The sequence below is a fragment of the Microcaecilia unicolor genome, chromosome 6 (assembly GCF_901765095.1).
Source record: "Microcaecilia unicolor chromosome 6, aMicUni1.1, whole genome shotgun sequence".
Taxonomy (NCBI): Eukaryota; Metazoa; Chordata; class Amphibia; order Gymnophiona; family Siphonopidae; genus Microcaecilia; species Microcaecilia unicolor.
In genome coordinates this window covers 12,294,471-12,307,133 of record NC_044036.1, presented here as the reverse complement: position 1 = coordinate 12,307,133, position 12,663 = coordinate 12,294,471, and the positions used below count along the sequence as shown (strand labels likewise).

The 12,663-nt window shown below is 45.3% G+C and overlaps 1 protein-coding gene across 1 annotated transcript in view; it reads right to left on the bottom strand.

The window, feature by feature from the left end:
* MAST2 (microtubule associated serine/threonine kinase 2) overlaps positions 1-12,663 on the bottom strand; it is a 624,140-nt gene that overhangs the window by 39,695 nt on the left and 571,782 nt on the right. Inside the window, exons 25-26 of the mRNA XM_030208366.1 lie at positions 5,571-5,786; positions 542-768 (exon numbers count right to left, since the gene is read on the bottom strand). Coding sequence (XP_030064226.1) covers positions 542-768; positions 5,571-5,786 — 443 coding nt within the window. The remainder of the gene's footprint in view (positions 1-541; positions 769-5,570; positions 5,787-12,663) is intronic.

Genomic DNA, 12,663 nt, shown 5'->3' with positions numbered 1-12,663 from the left:
TTCTGACACTGAAAAAAGGTGTGCCTACAAGAAGCAATGTACCAAGAATATCACTGCTGATCCTGGCAAGCTTATCATTCCTTGGCATGTTTATTCCTATTTAGAAAAGTCTCTCTCTGTTAATAGCCCGATCACACTCAGTTTATTTTAGAAATTACAGTATATTACTTTAGTAGCTCACTTACTATTACTATCATCTAGACAGAAATAAAAGGATAAGAAAAAACAGCAGAAGAAGGATGAAGGATGGGAGATCTGTTACAAATTCTTATTTGACAATGTGCTGAGTCCTGTGATTTTATCAAAATTGTGTACTAGAAGGGAGTTGACTATCACTTGTAAAACACAACAAAGACAATCTGAAGGTAACTTGTGCTGGTGCTACTGCAAACTTCAAGTTATCATGGCCAAAGACATAAGTTTCAGCAGAATGTTGGATATGTAGGACAACTTATTAATGTTATTATTTCATACTACTACTAACTTTTGATGCTGAGAACTTATACAATATGCCTGAACTAATACAAATGTACTGACATACCCAGACCATGTGATGTACGGTGTAGATATCGCTGTCTCCCATGTACACGCGAATAGCACGGAGAGTGAAACCATATTTCTTGCCAGCCCTGTGGATGATGATGGGTGGTTTCTGGTTTGTGATAATGGGAAAAAAATCCCTGCTTGGTGATGAGTCCCTTGAGGATGGATTTGAAGACAGGGAGTGAGGAGACATTGGGCTTGCTAAAGGGGAACAAATGTAGTGCTCTATGAAACAAAAAAAAAATGTTCAATTAGAACATATTCAAACACGCACACTTTTTAAAATTTGAAATTTGCCAAGAGAATTTGTTCTGATCTGAAAAAGCTATTGAATTAGTTGGAACTGAATGCTGATGTGACAATGTGCTGAGAACTCATGGGGAGGAATGCTGGCTTCGGCCTAACCCCTGGTAAGCCTTTCCTCAGCTGAGAGGTGCCCAGCTCTACCACCGGCTGCCTTTCAGGTGCTGTGGAGGACTTGCAGCTCATCTGCATATCCTTACAGCCTTCTCTGGAGTGACACCCAGGTCCACTCCGATCCACCCAGGGCCTCCGCTCTAGGTGCCCAGCACTCCCACCAAGTGCTGTGGAGGACTTGCAGCCCTTCTGCATTTCCTCACAGCTGTATCCGGGGTGACTCCAGGTCCACCCCGAGCTTCCCAGGGCCCTCGCTCCAAGTGCACAGAGTCTCCAGGTGCTTTTTGGCTAGGATTCCTTTAAACACCATCACTCCCTATGCCTTAGCTGCTGCCTGCTGTCCCTGTCCTAGCCTTCCTCCTCTACTCCTATCATCTTAGCCACTTCACATCTACCCGCATCCACCTTAGCCCCTATATATGGCCCCTATGCACATTCTCTTCATCGCCCTGTCCCTTCCTAACCTCTTACCCCCTCCCCTTCCACTGTCTACCTCAGGAACACACTGCCCACCCTTGTCCCCTCCCGTCCTGCTCATTACTTCCCTACCCTACCTCCCCCCACCCCCTCCCCAGCTCTCCTGCCCCCCTCGTCATTCCTAGCTCTCAACCTTCTACACTTCCCCCCCACCATTAACCCATCCCCATTCCTCCTTAACATATCCCGTCTTCGTCATCTTCATCGACCCTCCTCCCCTACCCTCCTCCGCACTCTCTTACTCCTTCTCCTACTTTCCGCAGGTGACATCAATCCCAATCCAGGTCCCCCCCACCTCTCCTCTCCATATCCACGTAACAGATCCCAGAATGCCTCCAATCTCATCTCTATTCCCCTTCTCTCCCCCCCCCGCTTCCCTCCCCTTCTCGTGTGCCCTATGGAATGCCCACTCAGTATGCAATGAACTCTCCTTCACCCACGATTTGTTCATCTCCCGTTCCCTTCAACTGCTCGCTTTAACTGAAACTTGGATAACCCCTAACGACACTGCCTCAATCGCAGCCCTATGCCATGGAGGATATCTTTTCTCCCACACTCCCCGCCCAGACGCACGCGGTGGAGGCGTTGGGTTTCTTCTCTCACCCTCTTGTAGTTTCCAACCCCTCCCCCTACCACACTCACTGCTTCTCATCCTTCGAAACTCATGCCATCCGGCTATTCTACCCGACACCACTCAGAGTTGCAGTCATCTACCGCCCCCCCTCTTCCTTCCTTACTGACTTTGACGCTTGGCTCACCATCTTTCTTGATCCCTCATCTCCATCCCTCATTCTTGGTGATTTTAATATTCACGTTGACGACCCATCCAACTCCTACGCTTCTAAATTCCTCACTCTGACATCCTCCTTTAACCTCCAACTATGCTCTTCCACCCCTACTCACCGTAATGGCCATTGTCTCGACCTCGTTCTCTTCCTGCACACCTTCCAATTTCTGCACCTCCTATCTCAGATCATCACCTAATCACCCTCACACTTCATCACCCTCCCCCAACTATAGCCACTGCCTTCAGGAATCTCCAGGCCGTCGACCCCCCTACCCTATCCTCTCACATCTCCAATCTCTTCCCTTCCATCTCGTCTTCCGAATCTGTCGACACAGCTGTCTCTGCCTACAATGAAATTCTCTCCACTGCTCTGGATACCCTAGCACCATCTGTCTCTCGACCCACTAAGCGCACTAATCCTCAGCCCTGGTTAACCCCTTGCATCCGTTACCTTCACTCCTGCACCCGATCTGCTGAACGACTCTGGAGGAAATCTCACACTCTGTCAGACTTCACCCATTACAAATTCATGCTATCCTCCTTCCAGTCCTCCCTATTCCTTGCCAAACAGGAATATTATTCTCAATTAACTAATTCTCTTGGCTCCAACCCTCGTCGCCTCTTCGCCACCCTCAACTCCCTACTTAGTGCCCTCCGCTCCCACCCCCCCCCCCACTCTCTCCTCAAACACTAGCTGACTACTTCCGCGATAAGGTGCAGAAGATAAACCTTGAATTCACTTCCAAGCCTTCTCCTCCCTGTGACTTCTTAACCCACTCCCCCAACCAACCTAGCCTGGCCTCCTCCTCCTTCCCTGAGATCACCGAAGAGGAAACTGCTCGCCTTCGCTCTTCCTCTAAGTGCACCACCTGTTCCTCTGATCCCATTCCCACCAATCTGCTTAGCAACATCTCTCCTACAGTCAACCCCTCAATCTGTCACATCCTCAACCTCTCTCTCTCCACTGCTACTGTCCCTGACACCTTCAAGCATGCTGTAGTCACACCACTTCTCAAAAAACCATCACTAGACCCCACCTGTCCCTCCAATTACCGTCCCATCTCTCTTCTACCCTTCCTCTCCAAATTACTTGAACGCACTGTCCACAGCCGCTGCCTTGATTTCCTCTCCTCTCAGGTCGTCCTCGATCCGCTCCAATCCGGCTTTCGCCCACTACACTCGACAGAAACAGCACTCTCTAAAGTCTGTAATGACTTGTTCCTTGCCAAATCCAAAGGTCACTATTCCATCCTCATACTCCTCGACCTATCTGCCGCCTTTGACACTGTCAATCATAATTTACTTCTTGACACACTGTCCTCATTCGGGTTCCAGGGCTCTGTCTTCTCCTGGTTCTCTTCGTATCTTTCCCAACGCACCTTCAGAGTATATTCTAATGGCTCTTCTTCCACCCCCATCCCGCTCTCTGTTGGGGTTCCTCAAGGTTCTGTCCTTGGACCGCTTCTTTTCTCGATATACACCTCTTCCATGGGCTCACTGATCTCATCACATGGTTTCCAGTACCATCTCTATGCTGATGACACCCAGCTTTATCTCTCCACTCCCGACATCACGGTCGAAACCCAGGCCAAAGTTTCGGCCTGCCTTTCAGACATCGCTGCCTGGATGTCCAACCGGCATCTGAAACTGAACATGGCAAAGACTGAGCTCCTTGTCTTTCCACCCAAACCCTCTTCTCCTCTTCCCCCACTTTCCGTCTCTGTTGACAACGCCCTCATCCTCCCCGTCGCTTCAGCCCGCAATCTCAGAGTCATCTTCGACTCCTCCCTCTCCTTATCTACCGCGTGAACCGATACTCTCATATCACCCCTCTCCTCAAGTCACTTCACTGGCTCCCGATCCGCTACCGTATACAGTTCAAGCTTCTCCTTTTAACCTTCAAATGCACTCAATCTGCAGCCCCCCAGTACCTCTCTACACTCCTCTCCCCGTATGTTCCCACCTGTAACCTCCGCTCTCAGGACAAATCACTCCTATCTGTACCCTTCTCCACCACCGCTAACTCCAGACTCCGCCCCTTCTGCCTCGCATCACCATATGCCTGGAACAGCCATCCCTAGCCCATACGTCATGCGCCCTCCCTGCCCATCTTCAAGTCCATACTCAAAGCCCATCTCTTCTCCCTTGCTTTTGGCGCATAACCACCTCCCCCACTCATGATACCTACACTGACTACATAGTTTGTAACCTTTAGATTGTAAGCTCTTTTGAGCAGGGACGGTCCTTCCCCATGTTAAACTTGTAGAGCGCTGCGTAACCCTGGCAGTGCTATAGAAATGCTAAGTAGTAGTAGTAGTAGAACTGTCGTTTCTTTCTTTACAACATTCGTAAAATCCGCCCCTTTCTTTCCGAGCACTCTACCAAAACCCTCATCCACACCCTTGTCACCTCTCGTTTAGACTACTGCAATCTGCTTCTTGCTGGCCTCCCACTTAGTCACCTCTCCCCTCTCCAGTCGGTTCAAAACTCTGCTGCCCGTCTCGTCTTCCGCCAGGGTCGCTTTACTCATACTACCCCTCTCCTCAAGACCCTTCACTGGCTCCCTATCCGTTTTCGCATCCTGTTCAAACTTCTTCTACTAACCTATAAATGTACTCACTCTGCTGCTCCCCAGTATCTCTCCACACTTGTCCTTCCCTACACCCCTTCCCGTGCACTCCGCTCCATGGATAAATCCTTCTTATCTGTTCCCTTCTCCACTACTGCCAACTCCAGACTTCGCGCCTTCTGTCTCGCTGCACCCTACGCCTGGAATAAACTTCCTGAGCCTCTACGTCTTGCCCCATCCTTGGCCACCTTTAAATCTAGACTGAAAGCCCACCTCTTTAACATTGCTTTTGACTCGTAACCACTTGTAACCACCTGCCTCCACCTTCCTGTACACAATAATTGATTTGATTACTTTATTTCTTGTCTATTAGATTGTAAGCTCTTTGAGCAGGGACTGTCTTTCTTCTATGTTTGTGCAGCGCTGCGTATGCCTTGTAGCGCTATAGAAATGCTAAATAGTAGTAGTAGTAACTCAGTACTGAACAGTAATAAAAATGCAATGGCCTATGCTGCTCTTTTTGCCTAAGTCATTTATTTATTTTGGTAAGACAGCTTCCAAAGCTTAGATCTGATGTCATAAGCCTTTGTTTGTTACTACTTGACTATATTTTGCCCTATTTTATTTCCTTTCAAACTCACTGTGCCCAGTGAGGTCTCAACCAGGGCTATTCACCAGAACCTTTAAATTAAGGATCCTAAATTCAGACAGTAGATGTTGGCTTTGTGCAGTGACAAAGACTCTCCTTTTCCTCACAAAGCCGAGGTTCACACTCACCTGAGGGAATCAAGAGGGATAATGCAGTAGCAGAAGCTGATTTAATGACTTTGTTGACTGGTCTAGAGGTTCGTTTCTCACAGGAGTCCCCAGATAGTAATCGGTGCCGAGCCCGACGTACTGCCAAGTCACTAATTGCTTTAGGAGTGGTAAAATCGGAGCCATCATTGCTGTTACTGCGAGTGCGTTGATCACATAAATCGGAACTGCTTCCAGCTATAGTAAATTAAAGCAGATTAGAACCATGAAGAATTTCAAAGCCACCTTTTGCTCAAAAACAGATGTCTGAGAAATCAAAAGTTCCAGGAAAATCTGAAAGTGTTCTGCTCTAAAATAAACTGTGAGCCCTGAATTATTTTTTAATTTACTGAATAACACGGTTAACAAAGCATAATAAATATTCAATTTAGATATTTAACAATTATTTGTAAATTCGTCAAATCAAATATTATCCATCTAAACTTAAACATCTTTCCAAACCATGCTTGCATCGCGTTATTAACCCATTGAAATATTCAGTATTACATAAATATGTTAAATTGAATTGTTTATGAAGTGGGAAACAACTAATCATAGCATATAAACCCCCGTTTACAAAGTCACGCAGCAATGCCGACGGAGCCCATTTAAAGTGAATGGACTTTGTTGGCATTACCGCAGAGGGAGCTGCTAGCATAACTTGATAAAAGAGGCCCAAAGTCAGGGTCTCTCACCCTACATTTTACAGGTTAATTCCAAAAACATCATAATTAAATCTGAAATTTCATATTTATTTAATATTACCACAGAGTGAATAGTCTGGTGCAGGAGGTAATGGTGCTGGGGCCTCTTGATAACAGTGATCATAATATGATCAGATTTGATATAAGCTCTGGAGTAAATAAACACAGAAGAAAACCCAATAAGTTAGCATTTAACTTTCACAAAGAAGACTATGATAAAATAAGAAGAACGGTGAAAAAGAAAACGTACAGCAGCAGCTGTGAAGGTCAAAAATTTACATCAGGCGTGGATGCTGTTCAAAAATACCATCCTGGAAGCCCAGGCCAAATACATTCCATCTATTAAAAAACCTGGAATGAAGACCAAAGGACAGCAGGCATGGTTAAAATGTGAGGTGAAAGAAGCTAATAGAGCTAAAAGAAAATCCTTCAGAACATGGAAGAAGGATCTGATTGAAAATAATAGGAAACTACATAAAGAATAGTAAATCAAATGCAAAGTGCTGATAAGGAAGGCAAAGAGGGACTCAAAAGAAGATGGAGTTGGGGGCAAAAACACATAGTAAAAACTTTATACTGTATATTAAAAGCAAGAAGCCGGCAAATGAATCAGTTGGACTGCTAGATGACCGAGGGGTAAAAGGGGCACTCAGGGAAGACAAGGCCATAGCTGAGAGATTAAATGAATTCTTTGATTCAGTCTTCACTGAGGAAGATGTGGGAGAGATACCGGTGCCAGAAATGGTATTCAATGCTGATGAGTCAGAGAAACAATCAAATCTCTGCAAACCAGGAAGATGTAATGGGGTAATTTGACAAATTGAAGAGTAGCAAATCACCAGGACCAGACGGTATACATCCCAGAGTATTGAAAGAATTGAAAAATGAACTTGCAGAACTATTGTTAGTAATATGTAATTTATCTTTAAAATCAAACATGGTACCAGAAGATTGGAGGGTGGCCAATGTAAAGCCGATTTTTCAAAAGGGTTCCAGAGGTGATCCGGGAAATAACAGACTTGTGACCCTGACGTTACTGCTGGGCAAATGGTAGAGACTATTATAAAGTACAAAATTACAGAGCACATTTAAAAGCATGGATTAATGAGATAAAGTCAACATAGATTTAGTGAAGGGAAATCTTGCCTCACCAATCTACTATGTTTCTTTGAAGGGGTGAACGAACATGTAGATAAAGGTGAGCTGGTCAACATTGTGTATCTGGATATTCAAAAGACATTGAATATCCAGATAAAGTACTTCATGGACAAAGTACTTCATGAAAGACTTCTGAGGAAATTGGAAAGTCCTGGGATAGGAGGTAGTGTTCTATTATGGATTAAAAAAACTGGTTAAAGGATAGAAAACAGAGAGTAGGGTTAAATGGTCAGTATTCTCAATGGAGAAGGGTAGAAAGTAAGGTCCCACAGGGGTATGTGTTGGGACTGCTGCCTTTTAACATATTTATAAATGATCTAGATATGGAAACAACTAGTGAGGTAATTAAATTTGTTGATGACACAAAGTTATTCAAAGTAGTTAAACTGCAAGAGGATTGTGAAAAATTGCAAGATGACCTTAAGAGACTGGAAAACTGGGCATTCAAATGGCAGTTTATGTTTAATGTGAGCAAGTGCAAAGTGACGCATGTAGGAAAGAGGAACCTGAACTATAGCTACGTGATGCAAGGTTCCACGTTAGGAGTCACCGACCAGGAAAAGGATCTAGGAGTCATCACTGACGATACTTTGAAACCGTCTGCTCAGTATGCAGCGGAAGCAAAGAAAGCAAATAGAATGTAGGTGTTATTAGGAAAGGATTGGAAAATAAAAACGAGGGTGTTATAATACCTTTGTATAGCTCCATGGTGCGAACGCACCTTGAATACTGTGTGCAATTCTGGTCACCACATCTCAAAAAAGATATAGTGAAATTAGAAAAGGTAGTGAAGGGCGACGAAAATGATAAAGGGAATAGGACGACTTCCCTATGAGGAAAGGCTGAAATGGCTTGGGCTGTTCAGGTTGGAGAAAAGATGGCTGAGGGGAGATATGATAGAGGTATGTAAAATACTGAGTGGAGTGGAACGGATAGACATGAATCACTTGTTTACTTTTTCTAAAAGTACTAGGACTATGGGGCACGCAATGAAGCTACAAAGTAGTAAATTTAAAATGAATTGGAGAAAATATTTCTTCAATCTGTGTAATTAAAGTATGGAATTCACTGCCAGAGAATGTGGTAAAAGCAGTTAGCTTCTTTTTTTAGTTTGTATTATACTATTTTGGGATATTGCCAAGTACTTGTGATTTGATGGACCTTCGGTCTGTCCCAGTATGGCAACACATATGTACTTATGTAGTATATAGAGCGAGCCACCTGAAGGTTAGAATTAGGGGTCTCCCACTGAGCTGCAATAAGCTCCTGCATAGCGTCATGAATATGGAAAGATACAGGAGGTATCTTAGAACCTGACATAATAGATGGAGCAGGACAAGAGGACTGAGAAGCAGGGGAAGAAATGTTTAAAGCCTCCATAGATTTTGTGATCAACAGAGGCAACTCCGCTCTCAAACACAGCCTAGTTACAGTAGGATCATCACCCCCATCTGCCTCTGAGATGTTCAAGCCAGGGCATCAGCAGAACTAGGACAGTCAGAATACACAGATAAAACCTCCTCTGAGTCCTGAGGAGGAACATTCTCCAAATCCTGCGAAACGGAAAGTTTTCATTTCTTAGGAACCTGCTCCTCAAAAGCAACGTGAGAGGAAGAAGGAGAGGCACCTTGAGCTGACTTTAGTAAAAAGACCTGATGTAATAAAAGAACAAATTCAGACAAAAACGGCAGGGCAGAGACTTCTACCTCCACAAAATCAACATCCTGGGACATGGTAGAGGGCAAGGAACCCACTGACAAAATGGCTGCCAAAGCCTTGCGGAGCGCAGGAGCCATTGGTGCCGAGCTCTCCAAAACTGCCATCAGAGTGGGGCTGGATTGATCTCCTGGAAATGGAGTACTGATAGCCAAGGTGGCATATCCACAGAATTAAAGCAAAATGTGCAGGAACCGGTAGCAAAGAGCTTACCCCCCCAGTGTGTAAAAAATAGGTTCAGACATAGAGAATAATAAATATACCCACAGAAAACAGCCAGTCTCATAACCTCCAAGGCACTGAAGCCCCACAATCTTCCCACAGCATAAGCGCTCTCAAAAAGAGCTGAGTGGCTTTGTTTGTTTTTTAGCTAGAAGCAGGAGAAAAAGAGAAGGAGAAGAAGTAGAAAATGGAAATTGGGGAGCAGGGAGGGACCTAGGTTTACACCTGAGGCACAGGATAGGAGGCCACACAGAAGTCATTACAGGGCACAAAAGCTGCTATCCCGCCTGTGGAGATACAGAATACTGGCTTGGTTGCTAAGCACATGAGCTTATGAGGCACAACTCATTAGCATTCTCTACCTCCACCTGCTGGCGGACAGTCACAACTCATTTGTCTGGACTGATCCTTGGGTTGTAATGGAAGTAAATTATTACAAAAGACTTGCCTTTTTTCTAAGGTTTTCTCAACCAAGTAACAAAAGCTAATAGGTATGATTTAACTGTTTCATTCATAGCAGTGCTGGATTCCAGTTCCATTGACAGACTCCAGTGTCTCATATTTCCGAAGTATTTTACCTACTCCCCTTCTTTCCTTTATAATTCTAATTCATTCTGACTGTTTTTCTTCCTTTTTGTGTAGTATTTTGTTTAACACTTTTCTTTTACTGATTTCCCTTTACCATTATTTTAAATTTGTAAACCACCTAACTGCTCACATGATTGCTGACATATCAAATAAAACTGACCTTGACATCTGATCTCCATCCTTGCAAACTCTGCTATTGACTTGTGGTAAATCCCATCACTGGCCTAAAAACACTTTCCAAATATGTGTGAAATCTTAAAGGTTTAATAGACAAAATACTTTTTTACTTATTTGAAATTAAAGACCATCAATCCTGAAAGATAATACTGAATTTGAAGTACAACAGTCCCTGTCGATGGTGGCCTGTGTTTTGCTTATCACTGTTTCAGAGAGTAAGGACAATTTAACAATTTCAAAAGACATTTGATACAAAATAAATCACCTTTAATTTTCAGATAAGTAAAATTTGTTAAAAATTATTATTTTTTTTTTGCATATTAAAAGTTTAAGATTTCACACAGATGTGGAAGGACTTTTATGCAGGTGATGTGATATACCTTGTCAATAGCAGAGTTTGCAAGAATGAGGGTTCTAAGGCTTTTTTCTTCCAGTTTTCTAACTAGCGTATACGCAGATGATAGCGCTACAACAGCGCGGGGTTTACTGCACCTATGATCAGTGATAATTGCATGCAAATTTAACCATGCAATTCTCTCTTATCATGGGGTAGAAGTGAGAAAAGCTACGAGAATGGTATGGGATTTGCGTTACAAAACGTATGAGGAGAGACTTGTTGACCTGAACATGTATACCCTGGAGGAAAGGAGAAACAGGGGTGATATGATACAGACGTTCAAATATTTGAAAGGTATTAATCTGCAAATGAACCTTTTCCGGAGAGGGGAAGGCAGTAGAACTAGAGGACATGAAATGAGATTGAAGGGGGGCAGACTCAAGAAAAATGTCAGGAAGTATTTTTTCACGGCGAGAGTGGTGGATGCTTGGAATGCCTTTCCGCGGGAGGTGGTGGAGAGGAAAACGGTAACGGAATTCAAACATGCGTGGGATAAACATAAAAGAATCCTCCTCAGAAGGAAGGGATCCCCAGAAGCTTAGCCGGCGGTGGGAGGCAGGGCTGGTGGTTGGGAGGTGGGGATAGTGCTGGGCAGACTTATACGGTCTGTGCCAGAGCCGGTGGTGGGTGGCGGGGCGGGTGGTTGGGAGGCGGGGATAGTGCTGGGCAGACTTATATGGTCTGTGCCCTGAAAAAGACAGGTACAAATCAAGGTAAGGTATACACAAAAAATGGCACATGTGAGTTTATCTTGTTGGGCACACTGGTTGGACCGTGCAGGTCTTCTTCTGAAGTCATCTACTATGTTACTATGTAAGTGTGGGAGGATTGTGTGTGAACATGTGCTTAGGCACACTTCCTCCCGCACTTGTTTGACAGGTCTGGGCTATCAAAAGCCCAGACCTGTCAAACACAGGGGCTGGAGGTCCATGGGACCACCAGACCCCAACTACCCCCACCACGAGCCAAGTGAAACGGGGGCTGGAGGTCCGGTGGACATCCGGTCCCCACTCCCCCGACAGGTTCAGGAGGGCCTGGAGATCTGGTGGGTCTCTAGCCCCCCTAACCCCCCCCCCCCCCAGCATCCCTCAGATGTCCCTGGTGGCCCAGTGGGTCAACCCCCCCCCCCCCCCCACCTGGTGGTGTAGCAGCCCTTCCCCACCCCCCTACCTTCAGTTGGAGGTGGCTTCCCTCCTCTTCCTGTGGCACCGCCTGGAAAATGGTGGCACCTAGCCCTGCCTAGCGCATCCTGGGATGTGCTAGGCAGGGCTTCACACCAAATAAGGGAGAAACTCCCTTATATGGTGTGAAGCCCTGTCCAGCGCATCCCAGGATGCACTGGGCAGGGCCGGGCACCGCTGTTTTCCAGGTGGCGCCGATGGGCCACCAGGGACATCTGAGGGATATTGGTGAGGGGGATTAGAGACCCACTGGATCTCCAGCCCCCCTGAACCTGTGTCGGGGGGGGGGGGGGGGGGGGAGGTCAAGTCAAGATTCCTGCGGGGGGCTGCTGCATTCGGGAGAATGGGGGCCTGCTAGCATGCAAATGCATGGTGGACAGGGCTCACCATTTCTCCCCAATTGTCTGCAAACCATAACGCCAGCTCTGAGCTGGCGTAAGGTTTGCCGCAGCCAGTGAACCAATCTTTGGCATGCTGATCACTGATCATTGGGGATGAGTAGATTTAGCATGCATTTGCATGCTACTTGTGCTAAGAGCCTTGTTTTGCATGCTAGTTGCATTCAGAGCCCGCGAGTGCATTTGTTTCACGCACTCGGGGGCTCTGATCATGGGGCGGTACAAACACAGACGCTAGTATGGCGCTAACAGCCTCTAGCGCCTGCGTTTGCTTCTGATCATCGGCCCATTAACGTACTGATGCATAGTACACATCTTTTTTGTATAGTGGATTTGTTTTGTTTGAGTGCTGTAGAGTTATATTCCATTCTTTACACATTGTTTGATACCTACTGAACCAACCTGAAAATTATACAAAATCAGTGTATATGAATTTTTCAGATTGCACAGTTCCCTTCCTTGCAATCTACTTTTGAGATTTTTGTTTTGAAAAGCTATATAAAACATCCCGGGTTTAATTTGAAGACAAAAAGG